The 18,458-nt window shown below is 36.2% G+C and overlaps 1 protein-coding gene across 1 annotated transcript in view; it reads right to left on the bottom strand.

The window, feature by feature from the left end:
* Positions 1 to 18,458, bottom strand: part of LOC126175848 (syntaxin-8) — a 72,774-nt gene that overhangs the window by 19,918 nt on the left and 34,398 nt on the right. The window contains exons 3-5 of the mRNA XM_049922855.1: positions 10,315 to 10,401; positions 6,824 to 6,999; positions 1,333 to 1,425 (exon numbers count right to left, since the gene is read on the bottom strand). Of these exons, the coding sequence (XP_049778812.1) occupies positions 1,333 to 1,425; positions 6,824 to 6,999; positions 10,315 to 10,401 (356 nt within the window). The remainder of the gene's footprint in view (positions 1 to 1,332; positions 1,426 to 6,823; positions 7,000 to 10,314; positions 10,402 to 18,458) is intronic.

Here is an 18,458-nt window from a genome sequence, read left to right as displayed (position 1 = left end):
GCAACACAGTGTGACTACTTCTAAGATGCGAATGTTGCAGTACACTTTTATTAGAACCCATAGTGCTTATTTTCAACTTTTTATTTTTCCATCAAAGCAATAACTTTACTACTTACTGTAATAATTACATTATAAACTGCTGATGCTGTGAGCAGCACTACAGTAAGCTTTACACACAGGCATTAACATTCAGTTATGATGTTTATTAATTTATACACATTTTAATTTTAGAATATGTACTATATCTGGTACTAGGATTCATGATACACACTAGTGTTAGGCAAATTAAAATCTGTTAAACCCAAACACTGGAGGGACTTTCTCAGTTTCCTAACAGAAAACTGTTCACAGACAAATGCTGCTCCAAAAACTAAACTAACTTTAGCAGCTTGTCCGTACAGTCAAGGCTTTTGCTCTAGGGATAACATTTTATAAGATTGTTGTAAATTCTTGGATTGGGCAAACAGGTCATTGAACTGGGTGCTACACAGGAGGTGCATCAGCAGCTACAAGCAAGAATGGTCAGATGAATAACTCAAAATCAGTCTTGCACGTGCAAAGTTTTGGAATCATGATGAAATGTTTCAATTGCAGAAACATACTCAGTCATGTCTGGTCCAGAAATTACTGCCTCAAGTTCTGGGAAACATTCCCTGTCATGAACATGAAGCTGATTTTTGCATAGGATTAATTTTTGTTTTATATAATCAGTGTTGTCAACCATATCTGTTACGAAATCATTCTCCCGTTGCATTAAAGGATGAACGTGTGGTTTCCCGTTGCATTAAAGGATGAACGTGTGGTTTCAGTTGCCTGAGACTGCAGATGTGTGTGCGAGTTGTGTTTGCGTGCGCGCGCGCACGTGCGTGTGTGTGTGTGTATCGTTGACAAAGGCCTTAATGGTCAAAAGCTATAATTGTGAGAATCTTTTTGTTGTACCTATCTGTGACTCAGCATCTCTGCTATTTGGTGAGTAGCAACTCTCCTTCTCTAGTATTATTAATATAGTATCTAGTTGCATGTGTAGCATGTAAAGACAAAAATTAAACTAAACTTTCTTAAACTACAGGTATTACTTCAAAAAACACATTCACAGATTTGCTACATATAAGGAAATAAGAAAATCTACAATCCTATTGACAAACATTTGCAGTCAGCTTATTGCCCAATGTTTTGATAAGAGGAGGAAATACAATGCAGAGATGCGGTGTCCACAGAGGATGCAATGAAGAATCATTATGCATTTTCTAAGGAAACACACTTTTTTGACTAACAACATGGAAACAAATACTATTAGATACTTAATACTTCATATTTTCTATGGCTACTTACCATTCTGAAATTCCACTTCATCAGTTATAGCTACAGCAATCTGTTTTTGCCTGGATATTATTTTAGAGAGCTCATCAAGACCCTGGTCTTGTGCTGTAATAACAATACATATGTATGTTAACAGAATTCCCCTTAAACTAAATAAAAAGAAAATTTCATTGCCACAGCTCATATGACACGATACAATAGCCATACTCAATGCATAAAGGAATGAGAAAAGATCAAAGTTTAGCTTCTGAACAAGCATTCTTCTTTAAAGTATCACTCTCTCTCTCTCTCTCTCTCTCGTGCACGTGCACACACACACACACACACACACACACACACACACACACACACACAGAGAGAGAGAGAGAGAGAGAGAGAGAGAGAGAGAGAGAGTGAGTGTGCACATGTGTTTTTCAGCACTTTAAAAATTAAGTATAGTTTTATGTATACCATTCCAAGGCAACTGACGGTGCAATCATAAAAAATGAATAGGCATTGGAAACTTTAGAAGTTTCCAAACACTCATTACAATATTCAGTTTCCAAGTATTAGATTTTGATATAATAGCACTAGAATTGCTACATAATCTCCTAATTTATTGAAAGCAAACAAAGATATATTTAATATATAAGAAAATATCAGCCTCAATTGTGGTAATGAAACCAACCTTTACCTAGGTTTCAGCCCAAGTAATTGAGCCTTATTCAGAAGATGTACCTGATTCTATAATATGTCATGATGGCATGGTCTATAAATAAAACTAAAACAGCCTGAATAGGCATAGTCACGTTTTAGAAATGTGGTACAGAGGTACTATGTGACTACACCTATTCAGGCTGTTTTAGTTTTACTTATAGACCATGCCATCATGACATATTATAGAATCAGGTACATCTTCTGAATAAGGCTCAATTACTTGGGCTGAAACCTAGGTAAAGGTTGGTTTCATTACCACAATTGAGGCTGATATTTTCTTATATATTAGATTATCGCGATTGCTGACTGGACTGCAATGTTGAAAGTACTAAAAAAAGATATATTTACTTATGATGCAAAGACAATTTTTATTGGATCTGTGTTTTGAGACTTCAGTCCAAAGGTTGGTTTGATGTAGTTCTCCTTGTTAGCCATCTTGTACAAGTCTATTTACCTCTGAGTAACTAGTAACACCATGATCCATTTATGTATTCATTCCTTGGTCTTCCTCTATAAATTTTCCTATCAAACTTCTCTCCTTTATGAAATTGATGGTTCCTTGATGCTTTAGGTGGCGTCCTATCAACCTTTCCTTACTTTCTTTATTCTCCAATTCTATTCTACCTCCTCACTAGTTACTTGATCTATCCCTATCTAGATTAGATGTCAACAAATTCCTTGTTTTCAGAAATGCTTTACTTGCTATAGCCAGTTTGTATTTTCTATCCACTTTACTTTGGCCATTGTCCGTAATTTTGCTGCCCAAATAGCTAAACTCATCCACAACTTTTAGTGTCTCATTTGCTAATCTAATCCCCTCAGCATTGACTGATTTAATTCAACTACATTCCATTATCCTTGCTTTGCTTTTGTTAATGTTGGTATTCACCCTATATCATACTTTTAAGACACAATCAATTTTGTTCCACTGCTCTGTCTCTGACAGAATTACAATATCATTGGTAAATCTCAAAGATTTTATTTCTTATCCCTGAATTTTAATTCCTTCTTCTTGGTTCCCTTTACTGCTTGCTCAATGTACAGACTGATTAACATTGGGTATAGGCTTCAACCCTGTCTCATTCCCTTCTAAATCACTGCTTCCTTTTGATGCTCCTTGACTCCTGTAACTGCAGTCCGGTTTCTGTGCAAGTTGTAAATAGCCTTCGCTCCTTGTATTTTGACTTCAGAATTGCAAAAGGTGTATTCCTGTCAGAAGGTATCTACAAATGTTGTACACACAGTTTTGCCTACCTTTTAACATAAATTCTGTGGTCAGTACTGTCTCCAGCATTCCTACTTTCCTCACAATCTGAACTGAACTTCCATAAAGTCATATTCAGCCGGTTTTGCCATTCTTCTGTGAATAATTTCTTTTGGTACTTTGCAATTATGATTTATTAAACTGATAGTTTAGTAATATTCACACCTGTCATCACCTGCCTTATTTGGAACTGGAATTATTACATTCTTCTCTAAGTCTGAGGGCATTACATCCACCTCGCACATATTTTACAAACCTTGTGGATTACTTTTGTCGTGGCTCGTTCTCACAAGGATCTCAATAATTCTGAGGAAATGTCTTATGATCTAGGTGTCTCAGTTTGACTTATGTCTTTCAGTGCTCTGTCAAACTCTTCTTTCAGTATCCTATATTCTATCTCATGTTCATCTACTTCCTCTTCCTTTTCTAGAATACTGCCTTGAAGTTCATTTCCTATGAACAGATATTCTTTCCACCTTTCCCTTCCTTACTTAATAATGGCTTTCCGTCTGAATTCTTGATACTCATAGAAGCACTTCTCAGTCTTTTTAATTTTCCTGTATGCAGAATGTATCTTTCCCCTAATTACACGTGCCTCTATAGCTTTGCATTTCTCATCTAGCAATTCCTGTTTCACCTTTTCGAACTTTCTGTCAATCTAATTTTTTAGATGTCTGTATTCCCTCTGCCAGCTTCATTCATCACATTTTTATATTTTCTCCATTTATCAATTAAATTTGATGTCTCCCATTTTATTCAAAGATTTCTACTAGGCCTTGTCTGTTTACCTATGTGATTCTCTGCTGGTTTCAGTATTTAATTTCTTAAAGGTATCTATTTATCTTCTATTGTATTCCTTTCTCCTTTTTCTGAGAACTGGTGCCTTATTGTACCTTTAAAACTCTCAGCACACATTAGTTCTTTCAATTTATCCCGAACCCATCCCCTATATTTTTAGAATTGCTTCAGTTTTAATCTGCAGTTGATAACCAAAAAGTTATGGTCAGAGTCCACATCTGCCACTGTTAATGGTTTAAATGTGTCCAGGTCTTTTCCACTTTGTATTAAATTATGTCCTGGGCAGATTTCTACCAGGTGGCTTCCTCTTCTATTCCTTTCACATTCTATTATTTTTTTCTTTTCTTCCTTTCATACTATCAAACTTCCAGCCTCCATAAGAGAATGAACAAACTTGAAAAAAATATTACTGTGTGTATTATTAAATGTTTACTACAAAAAGGTCAGAAGACATCCAGGTTCCACTACAGAACAGTTCTTTTTCCACTATGGAACAGTTCTTTTTTCCACTATGGAACAGTTCTTTTTTCCATCAGTAACTTTATAGTTCATTAATTACTTGCATTTTCTTTAACAGGAACAGGAAATTGTTTAATATACAGGTTTGCTATGGATGAAATAAGTTACTACATATTTTTGAATTTTTTACTAAATAATTACTTAGGAGTCATGACTCTACAGCAGATGTTGATGAGATACCTATCGAGATATTAAACGCATTTAAAGGAATATTTCCTCTACCTATAAAATAGGATCTGTGCCATTGGTTTTCCAGGGGAGTCTTATCCTCACTGGGAGAGATTCTGAATAATAGCGGCAGTGGTTTATAGGAGAAACAGTCCTGTTTTTATGTTAGTAATAGTAGAATAATTGAGAAGAAAAAATATTCAAGTAACCTCTGAGCCTACAGAAAGAAGCTGAAATTAGATGTGTCAGATCCTCTCTCTGTGTGTGTGTATGTGTGTGTAATATAAAGTGTGTTTATAAATGAATATCGGGGTTCTAACGCTTTATAATATGTATTACATGTATTATATTAAACTTACAGTTATAAATGATATGTTAAATAAAGAGCAACTCAAACAGTTTTACCAAGAACCTTATAAATGTTCACTATGAGCACCATTTGTCACATGGCACACATCAAGTCTATAGCCGAGTTCTTCCCAAACGTTAATCAGTGTGTCTTCAGTGATTGTACCAACAGCTGCTTCAATCTGGTATCTTAATTCAGAGAGGTCTGCTGGTAGTGGAGGCATGTACACACGATACTTGATGAAGCCCCAAAGGAAAAAATCGCATGGCGTTAGGTTGGGTGAACATGGAGTTCATGCACAGCAAGCTCTGTCATTGTCGTTTGGGAAGAACTCGGCTATAGACTTGATGCGTGCCGTGTGACAAATGATACTCACATTGAACATTTATAAGGTTCTTGGTAAAACTGTTTGAGTTGCTCTTTCATTTGACATATCATTTATAACTGTAAGTTTAATGTAATAAATATCGTAAAGTGTTAAAACCCCGATATTCATTTATAAACACCCTGCACAGTAATACAGTAACACATGGGTAACAAACAGTAACCATAAAATTACAAATGGGACAACAAAAAATGAAACTCAAGAATGACAGAATCACGTTAAAACAGGACAGGCCTAAAGCTATTCAATAATGCTATCAATGACGTTTAATGTTTATTTTCAAGAAGCGATAAAAGAGTGCTAAAGGTAGAAATATAGTGCGAGAGTAAAAGATAACACTGTATAACAAAGGAAGACAACTGAATTAAACTGAATGAATATGCTGTGTAACACAAATTTCTGGATATTGGTAAACAAAATAGAAATTACAGTAATTATCATCAATAAAATAACTCACTGATCGGAATTCAAACTAGTGTTTTCAACTGCAGCATCTTTTGAATGAATACTCGTAATATGTACATATGGTACTGTCACTTTGTATTTCTAGTGGCGCTCCTCAATGTGTATTCAGTAGCTCAGCAACCATAATGAAGGTCAGTAGCTCAGCAACCAAAATGAAGGAAGATTAGATTTCAATGTCACATTGATGATGAGGTCATTGGAAACAGAAGCTCCGCTATCAAACAAAACAAAGCAGAACAAAGGTGTTTTCTCTAAAGTGGATACTATAAGCAACTCCTACGCACCCTCCATTACCTAATACCGAACCCGCAAATACCCCTGCAACTACTCTCCTAATGATTCAGTACAGGGAATTATTGGAATGTATGTGGATTATCCAATGAACTGTCAGTGTCTTGTCATTATTCTGCATAGGTGATGACTACGTACTATAATTAGCTACTCTTGCTTGGGGACTATAGTGTGCCAGCCGCTGGTGGCCGAACGGTTCTAGGCGCTTCAGTCTGGAACCACGCGTCCGCTACTGTTGCAGGTTTGAATCCTGCTTTGGGCATGGATGTATGTGATGTCCTTAATTTAGTTAGGTTTAAGTAGTTCTAAGTTCTAGGGGACTGATGACCTGAGATGTTAAGTGAGATAGTGCTCAGAGCCATTTTTTGGACTATAGTGTATGTGGAGTGACACACTCCAGGTGTGAAGTAAAGGCTGATTTGTTCTTCTACCAGGGTTTAGCAGTTTCGTCAGTACACGGACTAATTATTGTGGGCAAATAATGTTAATGAAGTCATTCACAGTGCAACAGAAATAAAACAACACATAGTGTATATCTTTCTGACACTGAAAACTGCACTCAACTGACCTTGCACCATTCTCTGCTGCTGTTGTCGAAGTTCATCCACACTAAGATTTTCATTCTGTGACCCCTGAGGATAAATATCTTCATCTGCCCATCCTACAGTTCTGCCACTAGCAACAGATGACTGTGCTGGATTCTGTTGAAGCAGTCTCGACCTATTCCTTTCTCCAAAAGTGTCTCTTCAAGAACAAAATAAAGTGTTATATTTTATTTTCCACATAGTATATTGAAAACATTTTTTAAAAAATGTATAATCGAGCAACCAGAAACATTGTCACAGAAGAATGCTGAAGATTAGCTACATAGAATGGATAACTAACAAAGAGACACTGAATCAAATCAAGGAGAGTAGAAATTTGTGGTAAATCTTGACTCAAAGAAAGGATAAGTTGATAAGGACAACCTGAGGCTTCGAAATATTGCAAATTTGGTAATGAAGAGAAGTGTGAAGCGTAAAAATAGTAGAGGGAGACCAAAGTTTAACTGCAGCAAGCATGTTCAAATATCAGTTGCAATACTAACGCAGAGATGAAGTGGAGAACTGCATCAAACTAGTTCCTGAACTGAGATCATACCAACAGGACAAGTACACTCAAAAACAAAAATCATTAACAACTAAAAGAGATCTGCAAACATTTACATCAGCAAATATAATTTTTTAGTATTAATTTTCAAGTGGTTGCTTCATTGCATTGACCTAGACAGCCAACTTATTTGTATATTTTTGAATTTATACTGCATCTACTCCTCTTTGATGAACATTGTGGTTTTTTACTATCTATTAGTTTTATGCGAGTGCATGCGTAATATAAAACATTTTACTTTCAGATGTTCTTTCAGATATACCATAAAATTACATTGCTTGACAAAAAAAAAAGTGAATCACCCAGAATGTGAGGAGGAAACAAAATGAAACGTTGCAAGTTAAGAAGGTGTGTGACATAATTTCAGTGATTACACAATTGAGTCAGATTTAAAATGAACTTGGAAGAATGAGCCAATTATCAGTATGGCGTTATACCCCATCTGGCCTCGATGTATGCGCTGATAGATCTGGGAAGGTTGTCATAAAGCCATTGTATCCTCTCTTGAGGCAAGCTGGCCTTTGATAACCTGGATACTGGCACTGGAACAAAGTTGGTGTCTGAGCTGATCCCTTATACTTTCTATTGGAGACAGATCTGGGGATCTTGCTGGTCACGGAGTACCTCAACATCACACAGACAATTCACAGAGACACATGTAACATGGCACAATGACACTTTCACCTGAGAGGTAGTACATGAGGACACATGATGTTCATGATGTACTGTTGTGTATTCAGAGTTCACTCAACCAGTACCAGCTGCGACCTGAAGTCATATCCAGTAACCCGCTGCACTTCTCCAAAACCTTCCCATGTCACCACCATACTCACTGGAGGTGGTCATCCGGGCTAGTGCAGAACTGCAATTTATCACTGAACACAATGTGATGCCATTCATAAGCTGTCCATGCTTCCCAGTCATGGCACCACTCCAAAGTAGTTGATGGTGTTGTGTTAATGGAAGCCTATGCATGCGACTGTAATTCCCTAGTCTAGTGACTGCTAGTCTCCGATCAAGGGTGCTGGATGGCATAGAATGTTGCAGGTAGTCCATTAGTTGTTTTTGGATGTAAAGTGCAGATGCAAAGGGGTTACTATATGCTTGGTGCACAATACAGTGATCCTCTTTTGTGATGTTCAGACATGGTCAACCTGATTTTTCCAAATTTCTCCTTGTTTCATTCATCACTTGCTTGTGGGCAAGGATGTTGCATAGTGGGTGAGGATGGGAAGATAGTTAGGAGGATATAGACTTACAGAAGATGGAAGCTGGTAATGGGTGGTATTATCAAATAATCAGTTTATTATGTTATACTAACACAAATTATCTACAGAAGAATGGTACAACACATATAAATAAACCTGCAGAACAATTAGTTTGGGTTCCAAATAAATGTAAAAAACATATGAGCCAATAACTTCAGTGCAACTCATCTTAGACTATACATAAAGGAAGTCAACATATGTACCACTTGTAGATTTAGAAAAAGCTTTCCACACTGTTGACTGGAATACATTATCATTATACACTGAGGTGATAAAGCTCATGGGACGGTGATATGGACATATGCAGATTGCAGTAGTGTCACATACACAAAGTATAAAACAGCTGTGCATTGGTGGAGTTGTCATTTGTGCTCAGGCAACTATGTGAAAAGGTTTCCAATATGACAATGGCTGTACAATAGGAGTTGACAGACTTTGAATGTGGAATGGCAGTTGGAGCTAGACCTGTGGGACATTCCATTTTGGAAATCAATAGAGAATTCAACATTCCAATATTTACAGTGTCAAGAGTGTGCCGAAAATATGAGATTTCAGGCATTACCTGTCACCAAGGACAAAGCAGTGACCAAAGACCTCCACTTAATGACTAAGAGCAGCAGCTTTTGCATAAAGTTGTGAGGGATACCACGCACACAACACTGCTTGAAATAACTGCAGATATCAATGTGGGATGTATGACAAACATAACCATTAGGACAGTGTGGCAACATCTGGCATTTAAGGGCTACAGCAGCAGAAGACTGATGCGCGTACCTTTGCTAAGAGCACGACATTGCCTGCAATGCCTCTCCTGGGTTTGCAACCATATGACCACAGATGACTGGAAAACCGCGGTCCAGTCAGATGAGTCCCAATTTCGGTTGGTAAGAGCTGATGTACAGTTCAAGTGTAGTGTAGACACTATGTCAAGTTGCTGCACTGTGCCAGGCAGAAGAAGGTCCGGCAACAATGTTAGGAGGTACCCCATGACCTTCGTCACCTCAATGTATATCACCTCTAGAACTTGACTGACCAACAATAACACAGAATTTATGTGTTTTTTGCAATGCTCACTGACTCAAGGTACTTATTTTCAGTGGGAATGGATTTTAAAGTGATGCATCACAACTTCTCAATAACTGTGATTCTGAAACTCTTAAACTTTCTGACATATCATAGATTACAAAGGATTGTGTGCTGCATACTTGACATGGTATCATTATTGTTCTCACAACTGTGAAATTAGATTACTGAAATGCAACCACACAACATTCACTAACTTGAACTGGCAGTACATAATGGAAACACATGGTGACTGCATTCTCAACCATTCTCAGGATTATAGAAGATTTAAGGGTTGATATTTCTTCATCCTTTCTGTAATTACTTTGCATTCCTTTTTAGGAGATATTTGAAATTGTGAAGTTTATTCAGATTTATTGAACTTCACATAAAACTGTTGAAATCAAGAAACATACATTAAAATGTGCAGTTGAAGAAGACTAATAAGAAAATGAAGGCATAGCAGCATGGTGAGCTGAAAGAAATATGAAATGATCACAAGAGAAACTGAATATCATGTTGAGGAACAATGCATTATAATCTTTCAGTAATATAAGACAGATTCAAGGGTTTCACTTACCGATCAACAAACAACTGCTGCATTTGTACTTCTCTGCTTTGTAGCTGTTCAACTAAACGTGACCGTCTTTCCGCTTCCTGCCGTGTTCTAAAACTGAATCAAGGACAAAAGTTCCACATTGTTTCCAATCTACACTATATTTAAGCATAAAACGTATGAAGAGGTTAGTTTTTTCAGTGTCATCATCCAACAGTATTTTCACCTTGCATTTGCATGACTCGCCATTTGAAATAGCACGTAAGTAGGTTGACTGTCTAGATTCATGATGTCACACGATTTAAGAGACAGGTAATAGAACCACATGCAGTGTGGAAGACCACACTTTAAAAAATTCATATTAAAATATTATTTAGATGCCAGTGTAAGATCTGAAGCTGCACCAACATTTTCAAAAGTTGTCTACTCTTCTAAAGTGATAGGTTCTTGTGGTGTATTATTCCCTTTCCCTCACAATTCTGTTGTGCTCCATCCTCAAGTTCCACTTGTTGCATACAAATACAACCTAAACAAACTGTTCAATTTCCATTTGTGGTATCCTTATTACCCGCAAGTGAAATGTTACATCCATTTAGGCAAACAACATTTCACATTCCTTGTGTAGTACAAGGAACGATGATTATGACAGAATAACATAAAGTACAGAGTAAACAGCGGAACATATACTGTGCATGAATGTTTGTTTTCGTATGTGTAGACATTAACCAGGAGGTGTGGAATACGATAAAACGACAAGGTGTGTCGACATTTAAACGGCTTCACCTGGTGTGGGTGGGGCCTTTTACGTTTTGGCATTGCGGCTTGGAGGTGGTTTGGCCATCAAGTAGCAACCACACTCTCCAAAAATGAAAACAAAAGACAAGATGGTTTTGCATAAAAAGAAATAATCTTGGAGGTCATGTTAAGCCTTCAAGGCATATGTAGTATGAAATGTTGTGCTCTACTCTAATTCATGAGTCACTCTAATGATCTTTAAACCCATTCAAGGAAATATATGTTTGTAAAAGGAACACAGAGGATGTGCTTTTTAATTATATGAGTGGAAGTTCCTTCTTTTACTCCAACAGCTACAGAAAGTGAAAAAGTCAAGCCTTTCCTCGGCTACATATGGGATTTCAGAGGCACTGATTAGCAGGACCTCTACTTCAAAGAATCAACTATGATGATCAGAAAAAAGTAAATACATCAGATAGCACATCAGATGATAGATCTCATGAAATGTTCTGACTCAGCTAAAACCTTAAACCAACAAGAAAAATGCTTCATTTGGTTCCCAGTGTACATGACATGGAGCATCAGAGCAAAAGGAAGAAAATAAAGAACTATAATTTTACAAAATCTTATAATTCAACGTGTGATAAATTATGGCCCCACTAAGAGCAACAAGGATTAAGCAAAGGGAGAAATTACAAATGAACAGATGTAACTATATTGTCTAAATTCAGTAACAATCTGTTAAGAAGAAAGAAAAAGGTAATATAGGAAATCTGAAGACAAACCATACTTATACAATTGTGGTTCAAGTATTTTGGAAATTTCAGTTAAATTACGTGTCAAGTAAACAATGTCAACACGAGAATAAAAGAATGTTTTAACTGCAATGGAGTAATTTCTTGGCGAATTTGAAGGAGAACAGTATTTCGGTCAGTTAGGAGAAGATTTCTAAACCTTTCATCAGTGGGGATGCAGTAGTAGCTGAGCAGCACTGTAGGGGTTGCAGCTGTATGACACAGCGCAACCCACCTATCGCTATGTTCAAGACACTGGCTGTGCGTGGTGATGCAAATCATTTCAGTATATTGCCATGTACACGCGACTGCATCAACTACATGATGAGAGAGTGCAGTTCATTGGAAATGATGAACTAGTCAGAAAATACAGAAATCCACTTTGAAAACTTTTTCTTTTTCTATACTGGGACACAGTGTTTCAGTGTTATCGTCTGTAAGAAAACTATGCAGTAACCATTTATTAGTGTAATAGAGGGTACATAATAGAGAATATTTGCATTGTACGTCCGTCATTACTATAAAAATGACAGCAAAGGCTCCAGAATGGTTTAAAGGTTTATTACAACAAATGTCTGACAAAATGAATTCTAATTTTAAGAAATTTTCTGATAAAGTAGATTCAACAAATAAGAAACCATTTGACACTAGGAATGAATTATCCGACACTAGGAACGAATCTGACAGAGTAAATTCTAAGATTTAGGAACTATCTGCCAAAGTAGAGTCTAGAAGTAACTAACTGTCTGTCAATATCGAAAATACGAAAGAAGAACTAAAATTAGAGATAACACAACATGCCATACAGGAAATAGAAGTTACATTAGCTAACACTGCAAATAGTTTGACCCAGTTACCTCAGGAGTTGAAAGATGAAATCAATAACCAATGCGATTTAGTTTGCAAGGAAGTCAATGAGCAGTTCAAGAAATGAGATGATAAAATTAACAAAGTAGGCCAATTTGCTGTTAGAGCATTCAACTAGGTTAAAGAGAAAATCTCAGGGGTGAAAGAGAGTGTAAATGTTTTAGAACAATGCAAAGAATTTGGAGAAATAGTTAACACACCTGAAACACTATCTAATTTGGAGGAATAATTACATGAATTTGTGAATTCTAATGCACAAGAGAAAGTAGAATTGCTTAATAAAACACTATTATTAATGGAAGTGCTGAAGAACACAACAAAAAATTACCGAGACAAAGTAAAAAGTATATAGATCATCACAAAAAGAGAGACAAATAGGAATATACAACCTGAACAAGCAGGACTCCAAAGTCCTCAGGTTGTGGTTCAGACAAGAATAATCAAAAAGTTGCAGCCTCTGATTTTAAAAACTTTTTTCTCACTGTAGCTGAAATAACAGGGAACCATAATAAAAAATCTCCCACAGTAGCCATACAGCTACTAAATCACATGCAAATCATACCAAATATAACACTTCATTTCAAAAGCACGCTTCCTAAAGAAACTGCAAGAATTACAAAATTATTTAAAGGTTCTGGATCTTCTGGATATGACGGAATATCAAATAGGATTTTCAAATCACGTGCAGACTTCATTAGTCACATATTATGCTATTTATGTAACCAGTCAATCAAAACTGGGGCCTTTCTGGATAGAATGAACATACAATAGTGATGCCCATCCAAAAAAGGGAGGAAAGGAATGTATTATCCAATTATTGGCCCATCTCTTTGCTGCCTGTGTTCTCAAAGGTGTCTGAGAGAGTAGTGGGATTTATGGCCGATGACACAAAATGGCTTATTGACATCTACATAGTTTGGCTTTCGTAAGGGATTCTCTACAGAGAGAGTTACATTTCATTTAGCCTAACAGATGAAACTCTAGGTAAATTAAATCTCAGAAGGTATCCAATGGACATCTTTTGTGACTTTGCTAAAGCTTTCGACTGTGTAAATAATAAAACATTGCTAAAAAAAAAGAAGAAGAAGCAAGCTTCCAAACTATAGCATAAAAGACAAGCCTTTGATGTGGCTAGGATCTTATCTGCACAACAGGAAGCAGAGTTATCTTAATAGAGGGAGATGTAACAGTAATCTCAGACTGGGGAAATATAAAATACGGAGACCCCAAAGGATCCAGCCTTGGGCCACTGATTTTCCTGATGTACATGAATGATCTACCAGTTACAATTAATGACAGAGTAAAAGTAGTCATGTCTGTGGATGACATGAGTATCCTGATGAAGTGTCCAACGCCACAATACAGGATACATCCCTGACAGTCACTAATCAAATGCACAAATGGTTCATGGTTCACAGCAAACAGCCAAATGCTAATTTTTTTTTAAACTAACATTATACAGTTTCAGTCAGCAAATAAAAAACTCCAAGCTCCTGAAATGGAGATCAACAAGTGAAAAATTTATGAAACCATACATACAAAATTCCTAGGCATCCAGACAGACAGACAGCTAAGATGGAAAGAGCAAATTGATCAACTGGTCAAAAAACTTAGTGCAGCATGTTTTACCCTGAGAGCTATTTCTCACCTTGTTGACAGAGAAACATTGCTTTTGTCACATTTTGCATATTTCTATTCTGTATTCTGCTATCGTATTATCTTCTGAGGAAATGCTACAGGAGTTGAAAAAGTCTTCAAACTACAAAAACGAGCAACAAAGTTAATACGTGGGGTCTCGAACAGAAAATCCTGCAGAAGTCTCTTTACGACTCTCAGGATGTTTACTGTTACAAATCAATATATATGCTCACTGATGATGTTTGTAGCCCACAACAAGAAATTATTCCAGAAAAACTGTGACAGTCACAAGCATAAAACAAGACAGGGGAAAAACTTCCGCTAAGGCTCTGCAACTCTCACAAAAGTCTGTAGGGGCATAACTGAGTCAGGAATAAAAGTATGCAACAAGCTTCCCATCAACATAAAAAGAGAAATTAACAATATATAGGAAAGTACAGACATTTCTCAGAGAACAAACTTACTATAGAATAAATGAATCCCTAGAGCAATAAGGAAACCTTCTGAGTAAAAATAGATGAATTCACTTAGATTAACCCTCCGACAGGCATGCTTACTGTTGTCATATGAGCAGGAGAGTGTTGTATAATTTACAGCATGCTCATTTGTCAGTAAAAACAAACTTGTCTTGAACAAATTATTATATTTATTAAAGCAATTCATACTCACTATCTTCAACATTTATAACAAAAGGTTTCGTTCTTTTAGTTCTTTAAATAACAATTTAGCCAATATTTCTGACATATGTTCACTTTCACAACACCTTTTACAGAAAATTTGTTTGCGAAATAATTCTGGCAGTGTTCAGAAAAATGAAAAAGTCGGCAATGGCTGTCTCCTTGTAATTCTTTGAAATGGAGTATCAGGCACACATTTTAGCTACGCCAACTCCACCTTTTGTTATGTACTCATGATTTCAGGTTTGTTTGTTTCTTCATCCACTATCGCCATGTCATGCACAGCAGACAGAAGTATGATAGCACAGTTTTTACAAGGAATATATGAAACTAACGTCTTATCATAAATCCAAGCATTACACATTCCATTTTCTTTTGTTTTGTTTGGGAGAAATTATGAAACAATTTCACGTCTGTTCTTTGTCATTGTACCAATGTAAGTGATAGTCTTCTGCAGCAAATATTCAGAAAGGAGGTAGCTTGTGTACCAACTGTCAGTTGTAAGGTTCCTTTTAGAATTTTCTAAAGGCACCACATATCTTTTCACTGTCCTCAGGAGCATTAGATACACGATATTGTCCAAACCGCATACAGCTTACAAATAACAGATACCTATTGTAACTCACTACAGTCCTAAGCAGTAGCATTCCTATTCATCTGCTGCCCATAGTTCCAGTACATTAGCATGATGGCATTTTCTTCTTCTTCTTCTTTTTTAAAAAAAAGTCCCCAAATACAGCCATTATTTTGTCACTTTATTACCTCTTTTGTGCGACAATTGATGTGTGCCTTGCTGTTTATTTATACAGGTATTTGTATAGATTACGATTTCATCAATAAAGTCAAGGTCAGTTACTTTAAAAAAAGCACTAACTTTATCAATTATACGCATCACATTTCTCTTTGAATCTGGTGGAATTTGTACAATGTTTTTGCTGTTGGTTTTGATGTTTTAGCACACTCACTTTTACACCAATGTGAAACTTTATATTTTCAATAAAGAACTCTCATCCATCAGCTGCCTCTTCGGGATCATCACCATCTTCACCTTCAAGTTCAGATTCACTGCCATGGTCCTACTCAGTGTTTTCATCACTCAAATCTACTTTACTATCCTCCAAGTCTGAAAGGTCTGGATAGAATTTATCGTCACAGGTGACGATCTTATAGTTAACTTTTTAGTACACTCTGGACATTCACTGCTGCTGCTGGAACAAAGCTTGCAACTATCACACCAGCAGACATGCATTGCACTGTTTACAACTTTCAACAAAAAAAAAAAAAAAAAAAGAGAGAGAGAGAGAGAGAGAGAGAGAGAGAGAGAGAGAGAGAGAGAGAAGAGAGAAACTACTGTTAAAAGAAAATCTTTACCTATGTGATGAAGAAAAAATTGTTTATTCTTAACATTAATTATTATGATAAAATGTAAATTTATTTATATCACAGGTTAAAACGTGTACTAGCTTTTATTTTACATTATGAAGTATTCACTTGAATTTACTTATGTGAGGAACATAAAAATTTTGTATTTTAATTTAAATCAAATGACAAAATGTAAATTTATTTGTTTATTTGTGGCACTGAGATAAAAATGTGTACTTCCATTCATTCTGCTATTTTAAGCATTCACTTGAACTTATACCAGTAAAATGCAGGTTGTAATACTGTCCGCAATCAATTGTTCATAGAAAGTAAGTATTTGTAAGATATATAAAATGCTCACATAATTGTGTATTATTTCACTTGACTAGTCCTATATTACTAGTATACCCTACGTACAATAAGTGATCAACAGAACCAAATAAAAAATCAAATCAAATAAATTTTGAAACCTGATGGAGAAGTTCACTTCCACATATTTTTTGAGAGTATTTTCTAGATCTTGACCACAAACCTGGGAGGGTAGGCAAAATGATAGATTTTGCCTTGAGTTATTTGATACTTGTTGCAGCAGAATGGGGCACAGCTCATTCTGAGAATTTTTCACGTTGGGAGGATTTTAAGGAGCAATTTTGGAGAAAATGTTAATCTACTAGCACACAATAGAAACTGACATTAGAATTATTATTATTATTATTTACATTTTATGGCCTTCATTGGACCACTCTAGCCAACTTTATACAAAGAATTTTTCAGTTTCCTGTCAGCCCAGTACTTCTTCATTCTCTCGTATCTTATCCTTCTTTCTTCATCGGAAATCACCCTTACTATTGTCTGTTCGTTGATTCTCATTTGCAGACTGGTTCATTTGCTTGCGAGTTTCCTGATTTTGTCAGTTTTGTTTCTTAGGTCTTCCAATGTAATCTGTAGCTCATCCATATCTTCCTTGATTTCTGCAATCCACTTAAAGTTGCACTTACTATTCCACAATTTTTCTATTATTCTCCTGATGATCCTGTTCTCTGGTGTTCTGATTAGGTGTCCGAAAAATGAAATGTGTTTCTTCCTGATTGTACTCATTACCAGTTCTATTTCCTTGTAGACTGTTTCATTTGTCTCTAGAGTGAAATTTTCACTCTACAGCGGAGTGTGCGCTGATATGAAACTTCCTGGCAAATTAAAACTGTGTGCTGGACCGAGACTCGAACTCGGGACCTTTCCTTTCGTGGGCAAGTGCTCTACCAACTGAGCTACCCAAGCATGACTCACGCCCCGTCCTCACAGTTTTAATTCCACCAGTGTTTCATTTGTAACTACCCTCCAGTGTCCATCTTTCTGGTACAATTTGTTGATGCACGTTCTGATGATTCTTCTCTTTATTTTGAGTATTTTGTCTATTTGTGCAGTGTTAGTTGTTTTGAAGATGGTTTCACTTGCGTATTTTATTTCTGGTTGAGTGACTGTTTTGTAGTGTTTTAATTTTGTTGCTATTGACAGATTCTTTTTGCTGTAGGTGTTCTTGGTGATATATTGTGCTCTAGTCAATTTGTTTATCCTGTTATGCCATGTTGGCTTTTCATTGAGGTTATATGTTATGATTTCCCCCAGATATGTAAATTTATCTACAATTTTGATTTCTTGGTTTCCTACGGCAATTTTGTTTATGAGTGGTGGGTCAGTTAACATGATGACTGTTTTTTCAAAGGTTATTCCAAGACCAAATATCTGTGCTATTTCCTGTAGGGAGATAACTTGTTGTTTGGTTTCGTGAATACTGTTGGACAAGAGAGCAAGGTCATCAGCAAATCCTAGACAATTATTAGATACAAAATACTATAATAACTCTTGCAAAAGTTTTAAGAAGTATATAGAATCGCATCAGACTTGTTCCAAACATTTAGATACGACATACAGGTGTCCCATTAACTCTAAATATTGATACGAAGGTACCCATATTACGTACAAAACGATGTTTGGTATAGAGGCTTGATGACGGTTAATGATTAACTTTTGTTGGGGATTAGATACACTGAACAAATAAACATACACCAGAGGACAACAGGGGAAGTAACAGCAC

Source organism: Schistocerca cancellata, chromosome 3 (genome assembly GCF_023864275.1).
Source record: "Schistocerca cancellata isolate TAMUIC-IGC-003103 chromosome 3, iqSchCanc2.1, whole genome shotgun sequence".
In the NCBI taxonomy this organism is placed as follows: domain Eukaryota; kingdom Metazoa; phylum Arthropoda; class Insecta; order Orthoptera; family Acrididae; genus Schistocerca; species Schistocerca cancellata.
The sequence above is the reverse complement of the archived record's forward strand: the minus strand, read 5'-3'. Positions and strand labels throughout refer to the sequence as shown.